We start from the raw sequence: 18748 nt of genomic DNA on the forward strand, positions 1-18748 counted from the left end.
TGCTTGGCAATCTCTTGTTTAATCTGTTTTTTAATGTCATTTCAGACTTGTTTAATATGCGAGGCTCTGACATCGAATACAACCCTGTCTTCTTTGCCTATGCTGTTGTTACCACGGAAACGGTCAAGTAAAAATCTACATGCATCATTTTGATATTGTTTAAACCTTTACCATTCAGATTCGCATTGTGACCTGTATGTTGTCCCATAGGAAATCAAATTAGATTAACAATCTTTCTTGATAGAGTTAAGTTTTCAAGGCTTCATTTCAATCCTAAAATACTGATGAGCAGCAAACAGCATAAAACCAGAACAGCCTGTTAGTTACTTTTCAATACATGCTTTCAGTTTATTCATGGATCCGGATCGTGTTGATAAGAAAGTACAGACACATCTGTCATTGGGAAGGCAGTCTCCGTCAGGTGTTAGTGTTACTGTTGCCCCTTACGATGATGTCAAAACTTTTGTGGCTGATCTGTCAAGTAGCGTCTCTGGCAAAATATGGGTAAGTTTGCAAAGTTATTGACAGTATTATTGTTTACAATAGAAAGTAACACAGCTATTATTACTGTCAGTAGGTCGCTATACATTTTATACTTAAGTGACTCACATTATCTTAAAAATGCCTTAAGGTTTTAACTATTTTCAGAATGTTTTAACTTTTAAATATTTATTTTTCATTTAGACCAAATGTTATCCTGCCTTGTAAAGCTATGTTTTCTTGGCATTTTTCCAACAGCACTTGCATGAGTGAAGAATTTAGCATATATTTTATTCGCTCACTGAAACCCAATGTGCTCATGGTGAGCTTTTGTGATCGCATTTTGTCCGTCCTTGCATCATGAACATGATCAGCACATTTATTTATGCTCAAGAAGTCACATTTTATGTCATATCTTCCCGGTTATCCTTTTTTTTTAAATGTTTAGAATTAAAACTTTAATTTGTTCTATAACGTGTTTTTCGGATACCATTTCTAACCTGTGTCATAAAGAGAAAAAAACAGATAAAAATCACAGTTATTACACAAACATCACAAAATCTGCACATACAAGTTTAGTTTCTATATATCTCAGGTGAGCAAACTAGGGCTTAAAGTTCCTCTTCTTTATGTAGGCTATTGCAAAGTTTGTATGTCCCAAACTTTTTTTGTTACTCCTTTTTTGCTGGATCGTGCTTTCACAGTGGAATGGCCTTAATGTGTTGATGATCATAAATAAAGAAATTTTGGCGGCAACAGATTTTTGCAAAATAACAACTGGGTGAATCTAGGTTAACAACTGGTGGGTGTGTCTAGGTCAACAACTGGGTGGATCTAAGATAACAACTGGGTGAATGTGGGTTAACAACTGGGTGGATCAATGTTTACAACTGGGTGGACCTAGGTTAACAACTTGGTGGATCTAGGTTAACAACTGGATGGATCTAGGTTAACAACTGGGTGGATTTATTTTTCCAACTGGGTGGATCTAGGTTAACAACTGGGTGGATCTAGGTTAACAACTGGGTTGATCTAGGTTAACAACTAGGTGGATCTAGGTTAACAACTGGATGGATCTAGATTAACAACTGGGTGGATCTAGGTTAACAACTGGGTGGATCTAGGTTATCAACTGGGTGGATCTATGTTTACAACTGGGTGGATCTAGGTAATCAACTGGGTGAATGTGGGCTAGCAACTGGGTGGATCTAAGTTAACAACTGGGTGAATGCGGGTTAACAACTAGGTGAATGTTGGTTAACATCTGGGTGGATGTAGATAAACAACTGGGTGGATCTAGGTTAACAAGTGGGTGGATCTATGTTTACAACTGGGTGGATCTAGGTTAACAACTGGGTGGATGTAGGTTAACAACTGGGTGAATCTAGGTTAATAACTGGGTGGATTTAGGTTAACAACTGGGTGGATCTAGGTTAACAACTGGGTGGATCTAGGTTAACAACTGGGTGGATCTAGGTTAACAACTGGGTGGATCTATGTTTACAACTGGGTGGTTCTAGGTTAGCAACTGGGTGAATGTGGGTTAACAACTGGGTGGATCTAAGTTAACAACTGGGTGAATGCGGGTTAACAACCGGGTGAATGTGGGTTAACAACTGAATGGATGTAGATTAACAACTGGGTGGATGGATCTAGGTTAACAACTTGGTGGATCTAGGTTAACAACTGGGTGAATGTGGGTTAACAACTGAGTGGATCTAGGTTAACAACTTGATGGATCAGGTTAACAACTTTGGTTGTTCAAGGTTTACAATTTGGTGGATCTTGGGTAATGACAAGTTTCCTCCCTGATTATCCTGTGTGGACTGAACAAGCTGAACTGGGAACACACTTTACACACATGAATTAAGCCCCATTTTTCCAGAACAAGGCTTTCTTATACTTCAGATAAGCGACAAATCCAGTCAAGGTCTGGTGAGTTCTGTATCAAAGAAGCGTCTTCTGCTGGCTGCCTCTCCTATAGCTTTGATGAAGGCCGTGAAAAACTCACACGAGATAGAGGGCATGAGGCGAGCACATGTAAGATGCACTTTATCACCGTGGTGATAAAGTCTCATAAGCAACTAATAAAGAGATCATTCTTTCTTTACCTGGTCATATACAGATGTAGTTCTTTTGAAAAAAAAGTCCAGTAGCCATTTGTGTTATAGTTTTTTTGTTATGACTAGTAATTTGTGAATTTGTTGTCATTATCTGTCTTTTTTACTGTTATATAAAAAATATAGTGAATACAAGTCAGTGCAGACGTGTGTCAATTAATAGAGATACTTAACCTCTGGTGCAGGTGAAGGACGCTGTGACCCTGTGTGAGTTCTTCTGTTGGCTGGAGCAGCAGGTCCATACTGGCACTGTGACAGAGGTGTCCGCTGCAGAGAAGTTGGAGAATATTAAACGGTGGGCTCTATTTTAGTTTAAAACTAAGGTACAGTTAGGTGTCAGCTACAAAGAAGTTGATGAATATGAAAAGTAGGACTCTATTTTAGTTTAAAACTAAGATACAGTTAGGTGTCAGCTGAATAAAAAAAGAATATTAAATGGTGGGTTCTATTAAAGTTTTAAACTTAGGTACAGTAAGGTGTCTGCTGCAAAATCAATCAAAGACTTTCCTTACTATATTCAAGTTTCAAAGGCTTCATTTTCAATCCTAAGATACTGATAAGCAGCAAACAGCATAGTACTTGAACACAATGCCAGAACTGGCAGGCTGTTCTGGGTCCATGCTGGCAGGCTGTTCTGGGTTCATGCTGGCAGGCTGTTCTGGGTTCATGCTGGCAGGCTGTTCTGGGTTCATGCTGGCAGGCTGTTCTGGGTTCATGCTGGCAGGCTGTTCTGGGTTCATGCTGGCAGGCTGTTCTGGGTTCATGCTGGCAGGCTGTTCTGGGTTCATGCTGGCAGGCTGTTCTGGGTTCATGCTGGCAGGCTGTTTTGGGTTCATGCTGGCAGGCTGTTCTGGGTTCATGCTGGCAGGCTGTTCTGGGTTCATGCTGGCAGGCTGTTTTGGGTTCATGCTGGCAGGCTGTTCTGGGTTCATGCTGGTTTCATGTGGCTATTTTCACTCTGCTTCTGAGCCGGAAGGAGTTCAAACCTATTTACAGTTACTTACGAGATAATTTTCATCATTTTGGGAATATGACCTTATCCCCTTAACTGGGAAATTTAGCTCCAATTTAAATTGAATTTGAAAAACATAAATTATATTTGTGCTAATAAAACATTTGAATAATTTGTTATTTGATTTAAAGTAAAGTAAAATAATTTAAAATCTGGATGCCATTATTTGTGCCTGGTCAATTTTGAATAATTTTTGTGTGAAGTTAAAAATGTGTAGTTTCAATCCATATCACAAATGATTATTATATCCTTTTATTACTCTTAATTACTTCGAGATTTTCATCTAAAAAGAGTTGTTTAAGTCATAACAACTTCTTCTCACAAATTATGACCGTCAGAAGTTAGGAAAGAGCTGTTTTGCTGCTAATCTCCAACACATGTTTAATTTGCAAAGTATGCAAAGTGCAGTTTTGCTAATAATTATGTTGCATATTTATGTAATGAAGTGCATGTGGTTAACCCATTATCATATCTTTAAAAAGGGCAGTCTCACTATTTGTATAACCTTTGATACTATTTTATCTGAAATATGTGAAGTACTATTTATAGAGCCTTCATCTTAACAAACATTGCAGGGGCCAAGAAGACTATGTAAGTCTGAGTTTTGGGACTATCTCCAGTACAGGGCCGGATGGTGCCGTCATTCATTATCAGTAAGTCAGTGATTTGTGTGGAACATTTGATCAGCGCTGTGGGAAAACGAGGCTTTATGCATGTGCATAATTCCGCATAGTCTAGGGAAGCAAGCTTTCCGCTTTCGTTGCATTTTTAGCTCGACTATATATATATAGTGGAGCTATCCTACTCACGTCGGCGTTGCCGTTACCCGTTACCGTTAGCGTTGGAATGTTAAAGTTTGCGTACCACCTCAAATATTTCCTATGTCCCTTGACATATTGCTTTTATATTTTGCATACTTCTTTACCAACATGACCCCAATCTATAAACAAGAGCAGACAACTGTATCAAGCATTTTGTAAGAATTATGGCCCTTTTAACTATAGTTTGGTTTGTGTGTTTGTTTGCTCCAACTTTAACATTTGCCATAACTTGTGCAATATTGAAGATAGCAACTTCATATTTGGCATGCATGTGTATCTCATGGAGCTGCACATTTTGAGTGGTGAAAAGTCAAGGTCAAGGTCATCCTTCAAGGTCAAATGTCAAATATATGGGGACATAATGTTTCACAAACACATCGCTTGTTTCACTTATTATATGCATATTATTGATAAATCTATGTTAAAGTTTGGGTACCACCACAAATATTTTGTATGTCCTTTGACATATTGCTTTCATATATGTTTCATACTTCTTTACCAACATGACACCAATCTATAAACATGAGCAGACAACTGTATCAAGTATTTTGTAAGAATTCTGTGCCCTTTTTATACTTAGAAAATTGAAAATTTGTTTAAGTTTTATGTTTAGGTTCACTTTATTCCTAAAGTATCAAAGCTATTGCTTTCATACTTGCAACACTTATTAACTATCATAAGGGGACTGTGCAGGCAAAGTTATGTAACTCTGACTGGCATTTAGACATTATTATGGCCCCTTTTATACTTAGATAATTGAACATTTGGTTAAGTTTTGTGTTTTGGTCTGTTTTACTCCTAAAGTATCATAGCTTTTGCTTTTAGACTTGGAAAACTCACTATCATAAGGGGACTGTACAGGGCAAGTTGCATAACTCTGGTTGGCTTTTTAACGGAATTATGGCCTATTTTTGTCTTAGCAACTTTAAATATTTTGTTAAATTTTGTGTTTAGCTCCACTTTACTTCTAAAGTATCAAGGCTATTGCTTTCAAACTTCAAATACTTTCTTACTATCATGAGGGAACTGTACCTGGTAAGTTGAATTTGACCTTGACCTTTGAATGACCTTGAATCTCATGGTCAAATTAATAAATTTTGCTTAAATTGCATTAACTTCTTTATTAATGATCAGATTTGATACATACTTTGAAAAAACAACACTTACCTGACATACCACAATGGACTCCACCCAAACAACCCCCCACGCCCCACCCCAGAATCCCCCCCCCCACCCAAATTTTTTTTTTCTTTTGTGTTGTTATTTTTGAAAGATCATCTAATAAATTATCACACACCCACATTAAACCCCCCTCTCCACCCACCCCCCACCCCCTCACCCAAAAAGATTTTTTTTTTAAACATGGTAACAATACACAAATATTTATTTATTTTATTTTTGAAGGACCGTCCCACCCAAGCTATTGCTATCAAACTTGAAATAAAATCTTATTAGTTTGCTTTATGTCTTTACAAATGTTCAATAAATTGTGGAAAATATACCTGAACTCAATATCGTCTATAAAGTACAACTTCTTTAAAACATAACCGATCAATATGTTTCAATAATGGCCCTCTTCCACATAGAATATGACTACCGGTATATTACCTTGACCTTATTGAATATGAACAATTTGCCCGTGATGGCTTACGTTATACTGTCAAGCACTCGAATAGTCGAGCGCGCTGTCTTCTGACAGCACTTGTTGTTTAAATGATATATATTCTAAACTAAAATTGAGTCTAGGCCGACTGCTCAAGCTAATTAAGGATGACACTTTACAAACACGCATTAAACCCCATTTTCTCAGAGCAAGCCCATGTCATATTTTGTGTATTGGTCCGGCATGAGATTTAGAGTGGATTGGCTAGCTCAATTGGTAAAGCCCTAGGCTTCAAATCCAGGGATTGCGGGTTTTATCCCTGGCCAGACCACATAACTTGTGTTGGGATTAGTATTCAAATTATTTCTAAAGCCATTTGCCCCTTATCTTTGATTCTAGTAGGGCAGTTGTAAGTGATGGTGTACTGGGGAGCAAAATAACCCATGAAAAATGTTGGTAGTACAACATACTTGTATTATTATGTGTCTATACATTACATATGTTATTTCGGATCAATCAGTTTTAAATTTTAAAAGTGTGTGGGTTTCAATGTTTTAAGTCCATCTAAGTCTCAGGAAGATATTAAGAGTGCAGAAGCAGTTTTAAAAAAGGTGAAAGGTGAGAACTATATACATTTTTGTTGATAAGTTGTTTTTTTTCTAAAAAATATGTACATATCCAACCCCCCCCCCCCAACAAAAAAAAAAAAAAGAGAAAGATAAAAAGATGTTGATAAAGAAGAAATTAAAACTATTTATAAATAAGTAAGTGTGGATTTGTGGCCTATAAATTTCATGTTTTATAAATATTACAATTTATTTTAACAGTATATGAATGATAATTTAAATAGAAACCTAGTCTGTGATGTTTCTGGCAGTCATTGTTTTATTGTCCCCTACCGGTGAAACCGGGGGGGGGGGGACCTATGGTTTGCGCTGTCTGTCTGTCAGTCTGTCCAAAGACCAATATGTTTATTGATAAGTCTTTGGTGTGTCAGTCTGTCCGTCACACTTTTCTGGATCCTGCGATAACTTTAAAAGTTCTTCATATTTTTTCATGAAACTTGAAACATGGATAGATGGCAATAGGCAGATTATGCACGCCATTTCATTTTGTTCCTACGTCAAGAATTCTGGTTGCTATGGCAACAAATCAAATTAAAAAATACTATGGTGGAGTTTCACCGGTAGGGGACAAAATTGCTTGGCAATCTCTTGTTTTTATTGCAATATAGCCCAACACCAGAGACAGACAAGGTGCTATCCACAGACGAAGTGTATTTGTGTGATTCGGGAGCCCAGTACAAGTAAATATCTGTTTTCCCTTTCTTCTTTTTTGTAGCAGTTATGTATCTTATTCACCTCATCAAGTAAATATTGTGCACAGTTGCTGGCAAGAATGCGTCATATGGAAACCCTCTATCAATCAGTTTGATGCCATGTTTTATATGACGTAATTTAAAAACATTTCAAATATACAAATAATGTAATTGAAATATATTGTTAGTACTCCACATTGAAAAAATTAAAATGGTTAGGAATGATTTTTTTCTGCCGAGAATCATGATTGAATTACGTGTTTTCAATGTGTTCTGTGTAACTTTACTGGGTGTTGTTAGATTCATTTGAAATTGATCATTTTGATTGCTGTATTTATTCCAAGTTTTTCTGACACCTAAAAAAAAAATTAATTTTTGTTTGTTTTTCGAAAGTTTAGATTTAAAAAAAAAATAAACAATACAAGTGTCTGAAAATTTAGAGACAGGTATGTTATGTTTGTTTGTCAATTATTTTATTGTTATAAAAACAACTAGAAGTGGCACGGCGGAGGCTGACGCCTATCCCCATGTTGCATAGATGTTATGTTAAAAAGCAATTTTGGGTGGGCAAAGTCTATGTTGGTGGGGCCCCAGGTTGGGTTATGTGGATGGTCGAGATAGACTGTATTGTCATAAGAGATGTTCAGTATTAATTTGAAGTCAATCGGTGAATTAAAGAAGAAGTTATGTTAAAAGTACATTTTGGGTATGAAAACAAATTTGGGGGTACACAAACAAATTTGGGTACAAAAAAAAGGGAGTACGACAAAAAAATGGGGTACGAAAAAAAAGGAGGGTACGAAAAAATTTAGGAACAAAAATTTGGTTACGAAAAAAAATGGGTTCAAAAAAAAATTGGGTACGAAAAAATTTGGGTTTAAAAAAAAATTGGGGGTACGGAGAAGTAATACCTGTGGACCTTCGAAGAGGATGGGAACTAAGCTGCTTTTACCTCTATCATGGCCCTGGGGTGAGTAATGTGGACATTGATGGTCGAGATAGACCGTGTTGTCATAAGATATGTTTAGTATTAAGTCTATTGGCGAATAAATTAAGAAGTTATGTTAAAACAAAATGTTGGGTGGGCGTGGTCGGACACTATCTCTTCCTACACTATAAGCACTAGAACCTTGAAACTTACACACATGGTAGCTATAAGCATATGTGCAATGGTGCACTATTTGGAATTTTGATCTGACCCTTAAGTTAGTATCATGTGCGTGGCATGTTGTTAGTAAAATGTGGGGTTTTTTACCCATTTTACCAGTTTATTTACCGATAACTTTTGACCCAGGGGTCAGATCAAAATTCCAAATAGTTCACCGTCGCACATATGCTCATAGCTACCATGTGTGTAAGTTTCAAGGTTTTAGTGCTAATAGTGTAGGAGGAGATAGTGTCCAGGACGGCCAGACAGAAAGCGGAGATCAATACAATATCCCCACGCTTTTAAAAGCTTGGGGATAATAAATCAAAGTGCAATAATTTTATTTTGTTGTACTCTTACATCTTTGCAATCTTTTACCTGAAATGGTATAATAAAAGTAAAACATTAAACATATTGCTTCCTTAATACCATATCATTTGAAATGCTGGGTGAAACCATTGTTTATTACTGGTATACATGGTAATTTATCCTATAACGCAAATTGGTATACATGATAATTGTCCCCTACAGGTTACACCGGAGGGGACTTATGGTTTGCGCTCTGTGTGTCTGTCAGTCTGTCTGTCAGTCCATCAGACAGTCAGTCTGTCACACTTTTCTGGATCCTGCGATAACTTTAAAAGTTCTTCATATTTTTTCATGAAACTTGAAACATGGATAGATGGCAATAAGGACATTATGCATGTCATTTCATTTTGTTCCTACGTCAAAAATTCTGGTTGCTATGGCAACAAATATATAAACAAATAAAAAAAAATCTGACAATGGTGGAGCCGGTAGGGGACATATATTGCTTGGCAATAGTCTTGTTTATCCTATAACGCAAATGTAAAGGTCCATTGCCCTGAGGCATTCATCTGACAGGTTTTATGACCTTAATCATGTTGTAAACACCCATGATCAAGAAGGTCACCAGAAAGGTGAAAACAAGGCAGAAATCTGGTAAAATAGTGCTGTAAAATATACTGTCCAAAAATGGAGAGTCTTCAATTATGGACGAAAATTTTGAGTATTATTTTTTTTGGCTAAAAATTGATGTGTCTGAAAATTTAGATTGCATGGTATAAATTGAAATATCAGCATTAACTATATATAGGATCTGGCACGAGCTGTCATATCATACCATATTTTATTAAACGAGTTCAGGAATGTTGTTAGTAAGGGAGCCTTTGGCGAGCTTACTAACAAATTTCCTGGACGAGTTTAATAAAATATGGTATGATATAACACCGAGTGCCAGATCTTTTTTATCACATGCTTTTAAATAAGCAAATTTAATAAATATTTACGCAAACATAATGATAAATCCCGAAAGTTGTTTACATTTCGTGACGTCATTTGAAGTTGCAATGTCATTTCAGCAAAATAACAAAATGCGATTGGTCAATAAACGAAAACTAAGCCAATGAAAACGCTTAAAAGGTATATTTCACATGTGTAAGATAAAAATACAGTAGACTGTGCCAATACCGGACTCTCTGAATTCCGGAAATCTCCCTATTCCGAACGGTCGGGCCAGTCCCGTATTTTCCCCTTCTATTTCTTTGTTAAAAAATGTTGAATAAACTGATCTCTCTTAAAACAGGAAACCGATCGGTTATCTCCTTGAATTTCGTCATTTTCAAGGTAAAATACATTGAGTACACCGGACGGTCCAAATACTCCAGATGCCCTGAGTACACCGGACGGTCCAAATACTCAAGATGCCAGAGGCGTCAAAAGTGGACAGTTAGGGCATGGCAGGCAACACAAGCTTCAACAATCCAGAAATGTTCCAGAGCCTGCGGATTCACAGTGGAGACCACGGAGACCAGTGACGACGAGTACCCTGACAACAATATCCCTCTCGCGGACCTCGTTCTGCATTTCCGGTTCCAGTTGAATGAGCTCACATCACTTGACACAGACGTCGAGACTCATGACTCTGAGTGGGAAGCAGACATCGTCAACTGCTATAGAGAGGACGCTGCTGATGCTGCCGATGCCGCCAATCCCGCTGACGCTAACGATCATGTGGATCAGACTCAAGAGGAAACGCCGGAAGTGCCTCCAGTGACTCTTAAAGAGATCCGCGACTTTTCTCTCCGTCTGCAGTGGAACGGACATGAGACGGATGGCGACTTCCTGGCAACTTCAGACACCCTCATCAACAGTTCAGAGATTAAGATCGTGAAGCAGAAATGTGCACTGAAGCAGTGATTGATCTCGGACTTTTTCCAGAAATCGTGAACTTCGTGCATGTGTAGATTTTGACAAAACTTGCTGAGATTATAAATGTCTTGATAATATGACGCTGTTTGTGTGTATGTTTTGTGAAATGTGTTATGTCTTAAATAATAAATTGTGTGTCCACAACAATCGTATTTGTGTCGTTATTCGTCAAAATTGTCTATGACGTTTGGCGCTTCCTATTTGTTACAAATAAAACTTAATTAATTCAGAGCTATTTAAAGCGAACTCGAACACGACTCACTCGCCTATATGACAAATGTCACGTACGCATGTACATGTACGTACATGTATAAAGCACCATGCTCACGTTGGGATTAATTAAAACAAGTCGGTATGGAATGTTTTTTGCTTTTAATCGAATAAAAAAACATTTTTGAAGAATACTTTAAACATAAACATTACATGATGAGTACAGTTATCACATGGTACATGTAAATGTATATGGTTTGTTGTATTCTTATATGATTTTGTACACAATGCATACAATGTATATTTCGGCAATATGCCTACTCTTGGTAAACCAGAACTCTCTGAAAACCGGACGATCAGGCCGGTCCCCAGACCGTCCGGTTTACAAAGAGTCTACTGTATATGTAATGGTTATATTACATGGGAAACAGGGTATGGCATGTGATAAAGTATTATATGCTGGTTCAAGGTTTAAAAGAGTTGCAGTTCTTGGTGTTTCAACAAATTAAAAATTTCAGGCAATACATTTACTGGTTTAAAAAAGGAGTTAAACGGCATATTTACCTAGATGGCTTGTAATGGAACCAATGTAACTTAAAATTATCATAAGATCTTTGATAAAACAAGGGTTCTGAAATTTGAACAGATAACATAATATTTTTTATTTTTTGTATCCGTTTCCAGAGATGGAACTACAGATGTTACAAGGACAATGCACTTTGGAACACCATCGGACTATGAAAAGGTATTGAATAAGAAATATTATGGTATAAGCCTTAAGTTTCAATTGTAAAAAGTGCAGTTTTCTCTGGAATGGCAATGCAAAAAACATTAAAGATGCTCTCGTGAGAAAATACTGGTTGATTCCCAAACCATTTCCACCAATATATATTTGTCTACAAAAATAATGTTGTATTAGAATTTATTTTTATTTTTCAATCACTTCTAGAACTTTGGCTAAGAGTGCCAAATATTTTGTTAATCTTAATAATGTGTCTCATCTCATGTTGTCATGAAATGTGGCTAAAATGTTATGATCATTGAGACAATCTGCAGAAGGCATGAGTCAACCACGACCTTATACTTCAAGGTCAAATTTTAACCCCCATTTTCATGCCCACACCAATTATCCCAACCATTTTGAGAGATTTCCATGAAACTTGCCTCATTTGTTAAAAGGGCCTTTTCACAGATTTTGGCATGTATTGAAGTTTGTCATTAAATGCTTTATATGTATTGAAGTTTGTCATTAACTTTATACTTTATTACTTTATATTGATAAATGTAAACATTGGATCTAAAAGCTTTAGCAAAAACAAGAATGAAATTAAAATAATTAAAAAAGTAACCCTCAACTTGGCTGGAACCACTGACCCCTGGAGTAAAAGTCTATTGCTTAGATCACTTGGCCATCCGTGCTTATACAATGAGTGATGTATTTTAAACTTTATATAAGCAATCCTCTTAGTATCACAAAATATAACGACAACAACCAAACTCTCCAAATTATTCAATCGTTTGGTATTGCAACGCTTGATAATTTTCAGGTCTTAAAATTGTCAAAAGATGCATATAATGGATATTTTAGAGCATGGTAAATGTTGTATTACTGTTTCCGCACAAATATTATATTTACAACGAACATTTTCGAATCTGAAACATTTTTTTTTAATTTTGTCAATTTACCAAAAGTGAAAAGGACCCTTTAAGGGCATTTGAACAGTATTTGGAAGGCATTAGTCAGTCATGCTGGTTCAAGGTCAAGGTTGTACTTCAAGGTCATAAGTTAAAGCCTTTTGTTAAGCGTCCTTTTAATATCTCATATACCTATAGTTGAGGTCATTGAGAGGATATGCAGAAAGCGTGTGGAGGTCAAACCTGATCAAGGTCAAGGTTATCAGTGTTTTAAGTGATTTCACCAAAATACAGCCTCTTACAGGCTGTTTCCCAATGCAAAAAGTTACATTTTGCCCTAAAACTGACCAAAATTTCCCACAATAAACAAAACTTCAATAAACTGAATAATGGGTTTATTGAGTTTATTATACAGAGATATCATTCCATAGCAATTTATAATTTTGATTTAAAAATGCAGTTTAACATGTGCTAATAAACAAAATGAATACTGTTATTCATCATCATATTAATAATGTTTCATTTTTCCTAATTTCTTGGTTTATTGCTTTATTTTTTCCCAACCCAAAAGGCACGGGTTGTAAAATATAAATTAAGATACATCACTGATAATACAAGGTCAATGTTTGTGTGTCCCCTTTTGAATTATTTGCATGACACTTGGCTACAATTTTTATTCAGTTACATAGGCTCAAAGTCATGGTCACCACGACACAGCAAAGGAAATATAGCTGTCTCTTGGACTGGCAATTCTTTCTTGATTTCATTCACTAATATGTGTGTGTATGATTGTAACCTTAATGTACACTTATATGTTCATATCACTTCTTCTTATGCAGGAATGCTTCACACGAGTTGTGAAGGGTCATATTAGCCTGGCAACAGTTGTTTTCCCAAATGGAGTTAAAGGTACTCTTGAAATCTAAAAAAAACAACAACAGATAAATATGATCATGACACCTTTTATGTCGGAAATTACTCAATCGACATGTTATTGGTATGACTTCTTGAAAAGGATGAAATCTTAACTCTTAACCAGTTAGATATGCATTTTGACACATTTATATTCCCTTAGAAAGTCAAATGAAATTTAAGACCTTTATTACCAGATTTAAGTTTCATGTCTAACCCTAAGATTCTGCTGAGCAGCAAACATCATAAAACCTAAACACTCACAGGCAGTTCTGGATCAGCAAACATCATAAAACCTAAACACTCACAGGCAGTTCTGAGCAAACATCATAAAACCTAAACACTCACAGGCAGTTCTGAGCAAACATCATTAAACCTAAACACTCACAGGCAGTTCTGAGCAAACATCATAAAACCTAAACACTCACAGGCAGTTCTGAGCAAACATCATAAAACCTAAACACTCACAGGCAGTTCTGAGCAAACATCATAAAACCTAAACACTCACAGGCAGTTCTGAGCAAACATCATAAAACCTAAACACTCACAGGCAGTTCTGAGCAAACATCATAAAACCTAAACACTCACAGGCAGTTCTGGTAGCAGCAAACATCATAAAACCTAAACACTCACAGGCAGTTCTGGTAGCAGCAAACATCATAAAACCTAAACACTCACAGGCAGTTCTGGTAGCAGCAAACATCATTAAACCTAAACACACGCAGGCAGTTCTGGTTTTTATGCTGGTTTCATATACAAGTACTTGTTGCATTTCCCTTTGTTTCTCATTGGGAAAGTGTTAACTTTTGTTAATGACACAAATACAACCTTCGTGACTCTATTGATAGGTCATTGGTTGGACTCATTTGCAAGGCGAGCCTTATGGGAAGCAGGTTTGGACTACCTACATGGCACAGGGCATGGTGTGGGGTCCTTCCTAAATGTGCATGAAGGTAGTTTTACTTTTTTAACCTTTTTAATTTACTTTAGCTTCATAACATTGAAAGCCCAACGCGTCTTGAAACACTCTCAATGCAGATTCCTGGGTGAGCCAGTATTTTGTTCCTTTTGGGGAGATCTAAACATCGCTTCCAAGGTGGGGATCAAAACACAGGATCTTCCGGTCGCTAGGGGAACACCATGTCCATTAGACCTCAGAGAATATTCTGCTGTTGCAGTGAGACTTCTGCTAGGGCCATGATAATCAATATCAGTATTTTGAGTTTTTAAATGTTGGTTGAATTAACCATGGTTAATGTTTGAAGACCAGTTTCTCTTTTTAGCTCATCTATTTTTTGAAAAAAAATTATGAGCTATTGTCATCACCTTGGCGTCGGCGTTGGCTTTGGCGTCCGGTTAAGTTTTGCGTTTAGGTCCACTTTTCTCAGAAAGTATCAATGCTATTGCATTCAAACTTGGTACACTTACTTAATATCATGAGGGGACTGGGCAGGCAAAGTTAGATAACTCTGGCGTGCATTTTGACAGAATTATGTGCCCTTTTTATACTTAGAAAATTGAAAATTTTGGTTAAGTTTTGTGTTTAGGTCCATTTTATTCCTTAAATATCAAAGCTATTGCTTTCATACTTGCAACACTTACTAACTATCATAAGGGGACTGTGCAGGCAAAGTTATGTAACTCTGACTGGCATTTTGACAGAATTATGTGCCCTTTTTATACTAAGAAAATTGAAAATTTTGTTAAGTTTTGTGTTTAGGTCCACTTTATTCCTACCGTATCAAAGCTATTGCTTTCATACTTGCAACACTTATTAACTATCATAAGGGGACTGTGCAGGCAAAGTTATGTAACTCTGACTGGCATTTGGACGGAATTAAGGGCCCTTTATACTTAAAAAATTGAAAGTTTGGTTAAGTTTTGTGTTTTGGTCCACTTTACCCCTAAAGTATCATAGATATTGCTTTCATACTTGGAACACTCGCAAACTATCATAAGGGTACAGTAAAAGGACAAGTTGCATAACTCTGGTTGTCATTTTTACGGAATTATGGCCCTTTTTTGACTAAGTAACTTTTGAATATATGGTTAAATTTTGTGTTTCAATCCACTTTACTTCTAAAGTATCAAGGCTATTGCTTTCAAACTTCAAATACTTTCATGCTATCATGAGGTTACTGTACCTGGCAAGTTGAATTTTACCTTGACCTTTGAATGACCTTGACTCTCAAGGTAAATTTATTAATTTTGCTAAAATTACCATAACTTCTTTATTTATGATTAGATTTGATTGATACTTTGACAAACTACTCTTACCTGACATACCACAATAGACTCCACCCAAACCATCCCCCGTGCCCCCCCCCCCCGAATCCCCCCCCCCCCACCGATTTTTTTTTTTTTTTAAGATCATCTCACAAATGACCACCACACCCTCACACTATACCCCCACCCCCACCCCCCAATTTTTTTTTTTGAAACGGTTAAAAAAAAACAAATATTTATTTTTATTATTTTATTTTTAATACACCTCCCCCCCCCCCCCCCCCCCCTGAATTTTTTTGTTTTTTTTGCATTTTTTTTCTGCATTTCTTGGGAAGATAATGTAATAATGTCCACACCCCCACACTATACTACCCTCTTCACTTCACCCCTCCCTCCTTTGTGATTTAAATTGGAGAGTCCCTTCACCTTTAAAAAGAAAATAGATGAGCGGTCTGCACCCGCAAGGCGGTGCTCTTGTTTAAATTCTGAAAATATCACTATTGAGCTAGCTGTACATGTAAATTTTCTGCAGAAACTTATTTATTGTTTGTGCTGAATTTGGTAAGTGTACATATCACCCTATGATTATCCCATCTATGAGAGTTACAATGGTTCTAATAATGTATGTGAACAATAACATTAAATAGTAAATAATTGAAAAACTTTCAGGTCCATGTGGTATTCACCAGAGAATAAACCCTCATGAGGTCCCACTACAAGAGGGCATGATCTTATCTAATGGTGAGAATATATACAAGCTGGGCTCTGGGAAAAGATCTAATACTAAACTTTGGTTAAGTTTAAGACCAAAGACTAAACTTTTGCGACCTATGGAACATTTGAGAGAAATGTAACATAATGATGTTTTGAGAAGCGTTAAGTTTAGTGCCAACATCTATAATAACCTTATTTTATCTGTTTCATTGTCCTCGAGAGTATGTTTCAAATGTCCTTTCTTTCAGGAGCATACATCTTTTTAAGGTCTATTTTAACCCACACAATTCACTCATAAATGTCACAAGACCTTTAAGAATATTTAAGTCCCTTTACAATTCATACAAGTTCTACATGGACACAAATATAAAATAATCCTCATTCTTGGAAAATTGGGCTTAATTGTCGTCCCAGATGAGCCTGTGCAAGGATGATACTTGCGGCAAACATTAGATTTTTGCTAAGAAGAGACTTTCTTTAAATAAAAAATTCAGTAAAATCAGAAAACTTTGTCGCTTATTAGCCTGTGCAGACTGCATAGGCTTATCCAAGACAACACTTACGCATATGTATTGAGCCCATTTTTCCCAGAACGAGCCCCAAATAATTATGTTTTCATATGGACAGAGCCAGGGTACTATGAAGATGGACAGTTCGGGATTCGCATTGAGAACCTTGTGCTCGTTGTTAAAAAACAGACAAAGGTAGGGTAAATTATATAACAAATACATAAATATTCAGGTATAACCCTGGTATTCCAGTCTTTAAACAATAGTTTGACAAGGTAGAAAAATTGACACGTTAATGGGACTTGAGGATATTTTTTTATATATTTCTAATGTTAGAACAGTCTGATTTCCATTTGTAGCAGAAATAGTACATTTGCTCAAACTAGTGATAGAACAATTGTTATTTCATTCATAAATACAACAATTCCATTCCTAGGATGAATAAACGTTGCGTGGTACTTAAAAGTAGGATATTTGAATTATTTCTGTATTATTTTTACTTTTGAGATCATGGCGTCATTTACATAATTATAGTAAATGTATTACAACTTAAGTAGAAAATGATTTCTTTATAGTTTCTTTGGTAGTCCAAGCGAACGAACCCAGATGTACATGTACTTCAATATATTTCTCGTACATGTATTGCAGTATAACTTCCGAGAGAAGGGGTATCTGACATTCGAGCCCATCACTCTGGTCCCTATCCAACAGAAGATGATTGATGCCAGCCTTCTGACTGAGCAGGAGGTACACAGTTATATAGGCCTATGCTATATTTGCCACGCAAATATGAGCCTCGTTTTGGGAAAACTGGGCTTAATGCATGTGTGTTAATTGTCATCCCAGGTTAGCCTGTGTAGACTCTGCAGGGATGACACTTTCTGCCTAAATTCCGCTTTTATTGATTTTTTTTGTTTGAAGGAAGTCTTTGTTATACATAAGTGCAGTAAAGGCGGAAAGTGTCGTCCCTGGTTAGCCTGTGAAGACTGCACAGGCTAATCTGGGACAACACTTGATGCCTGTGCAATAAGCTCCCTTTTCCCCAAACGAGGCCCATTCATAATAATTGGTATAAACTTCAAACTAAGGAGGAGGTACACATTTATTTAAGCCTGCCCAGTATTTGCCTTGACAATGTATCATAATAAATAGCATATGAGTTGTTTCCATTAAGACTTACAGTTATCAACAGTTTTTTAATATTTAGAATCTTCAACAGACTTCTTAAGATTGTGTGCTTATAATATCTGAGCCCATTGAACGCTCGTCCAAATTGTGTTTTTCCCTTTGAAATTTCATATTGACTGATTAAATTACACAAATTGAAATTCAGGTGAACATGTTAACTGACACACATTTGATTTTTTACTAACTGGTTAAACAACACCTATTTGATTACATATATACTAGTTAAAACACATATTTTATTGAATATTTATTGGTTGTGCAAATAATAATTAATTTCAGACTTACTGGTTAAAAAACGCCTGTTTGGTTTCATATTAACTGGTTGAACAGATCCCATTTTCTTCCAAGATTGTTAGCTCACCTGAGCTCAACGTGCTCATGGTGAGCTTTTGTGATCGCCTATTGTCCGTTGTCCGTCGTGCGACATCAACATTTGCCTTGTTCACTCTCTAGAGGCCAAATTTATTGTCCAATCTTCATGAAATTTGGTCAGAAGATTGGTTTCAATGATATATTGGATGAGTTCGAAAATGGTTACGTTTGCTTGAAAAACATGGCTGCCAAGGGGCGGGGCAATTTTCCGTATATGGCTATAAAAAAAATCTTGTTAACACTCGAGAG

At 36.5% G+C, this 18748-nt stretch overlaps 1 protein-coding gene across 2 annotated transcripts in view; it reads left to right on the forward strand.

The window, feature by feature from the left end:
• Window positions 1-17686, forward strand: part of LOC127842267 (xaa-Pro aminopeptidase 1-like) — a gene marked incomplete at its 3' end in the record, with an annotated part of 30145 nt that extends 12459 nt beyond the window's left edge. For both annotated transcript variants that reach the window (XM_052371694.1, XM_052371693.1), the window contains 12 exon segments: window positions 46-127; window positions 348-504; window positions 2389-2520; window positions 2786-2895; window positions 4188-4265; window positions 7271-7342; window positions 11628-11688; window positions 13418-13487; window positions 14339-14443; window positions 16386-16457; window positions 17058-17134; window positions 17588-17686. In XM_052371694.1, coding sequence (XP_052227654.1) covers window positions 46-127; window positions 348-504; window positions 2389-2520; window positions 2786-2895; window positions 4188-4265; window positions 7271-7342; window positions 11628-11688; window positions 13418-13487; window positions 14339-14443; window positions 16386-16457; window positions 17058-17134; window positions 17588-17686 — 1115 coding nt within the window.
• Window positions 17687-18748: the final 1062 nt, after the last annotated feature.

This window comes from Dreissena polymorpha, chromosome 8, assembly GCF_020536995.1.
Source record: "Dreissena polymorpha isolate Duluth1 chromosome 8, UMN_Dpol_1.0, whole genome shotgun sequence".
Classification (NCBI taxonomy): domain Eukaryota; kingdom Metazoa; phylum Mollusca; class Bivalvia; order Myida; family Dreissenidae; genus Dreissena; species Dreissena polymorpha.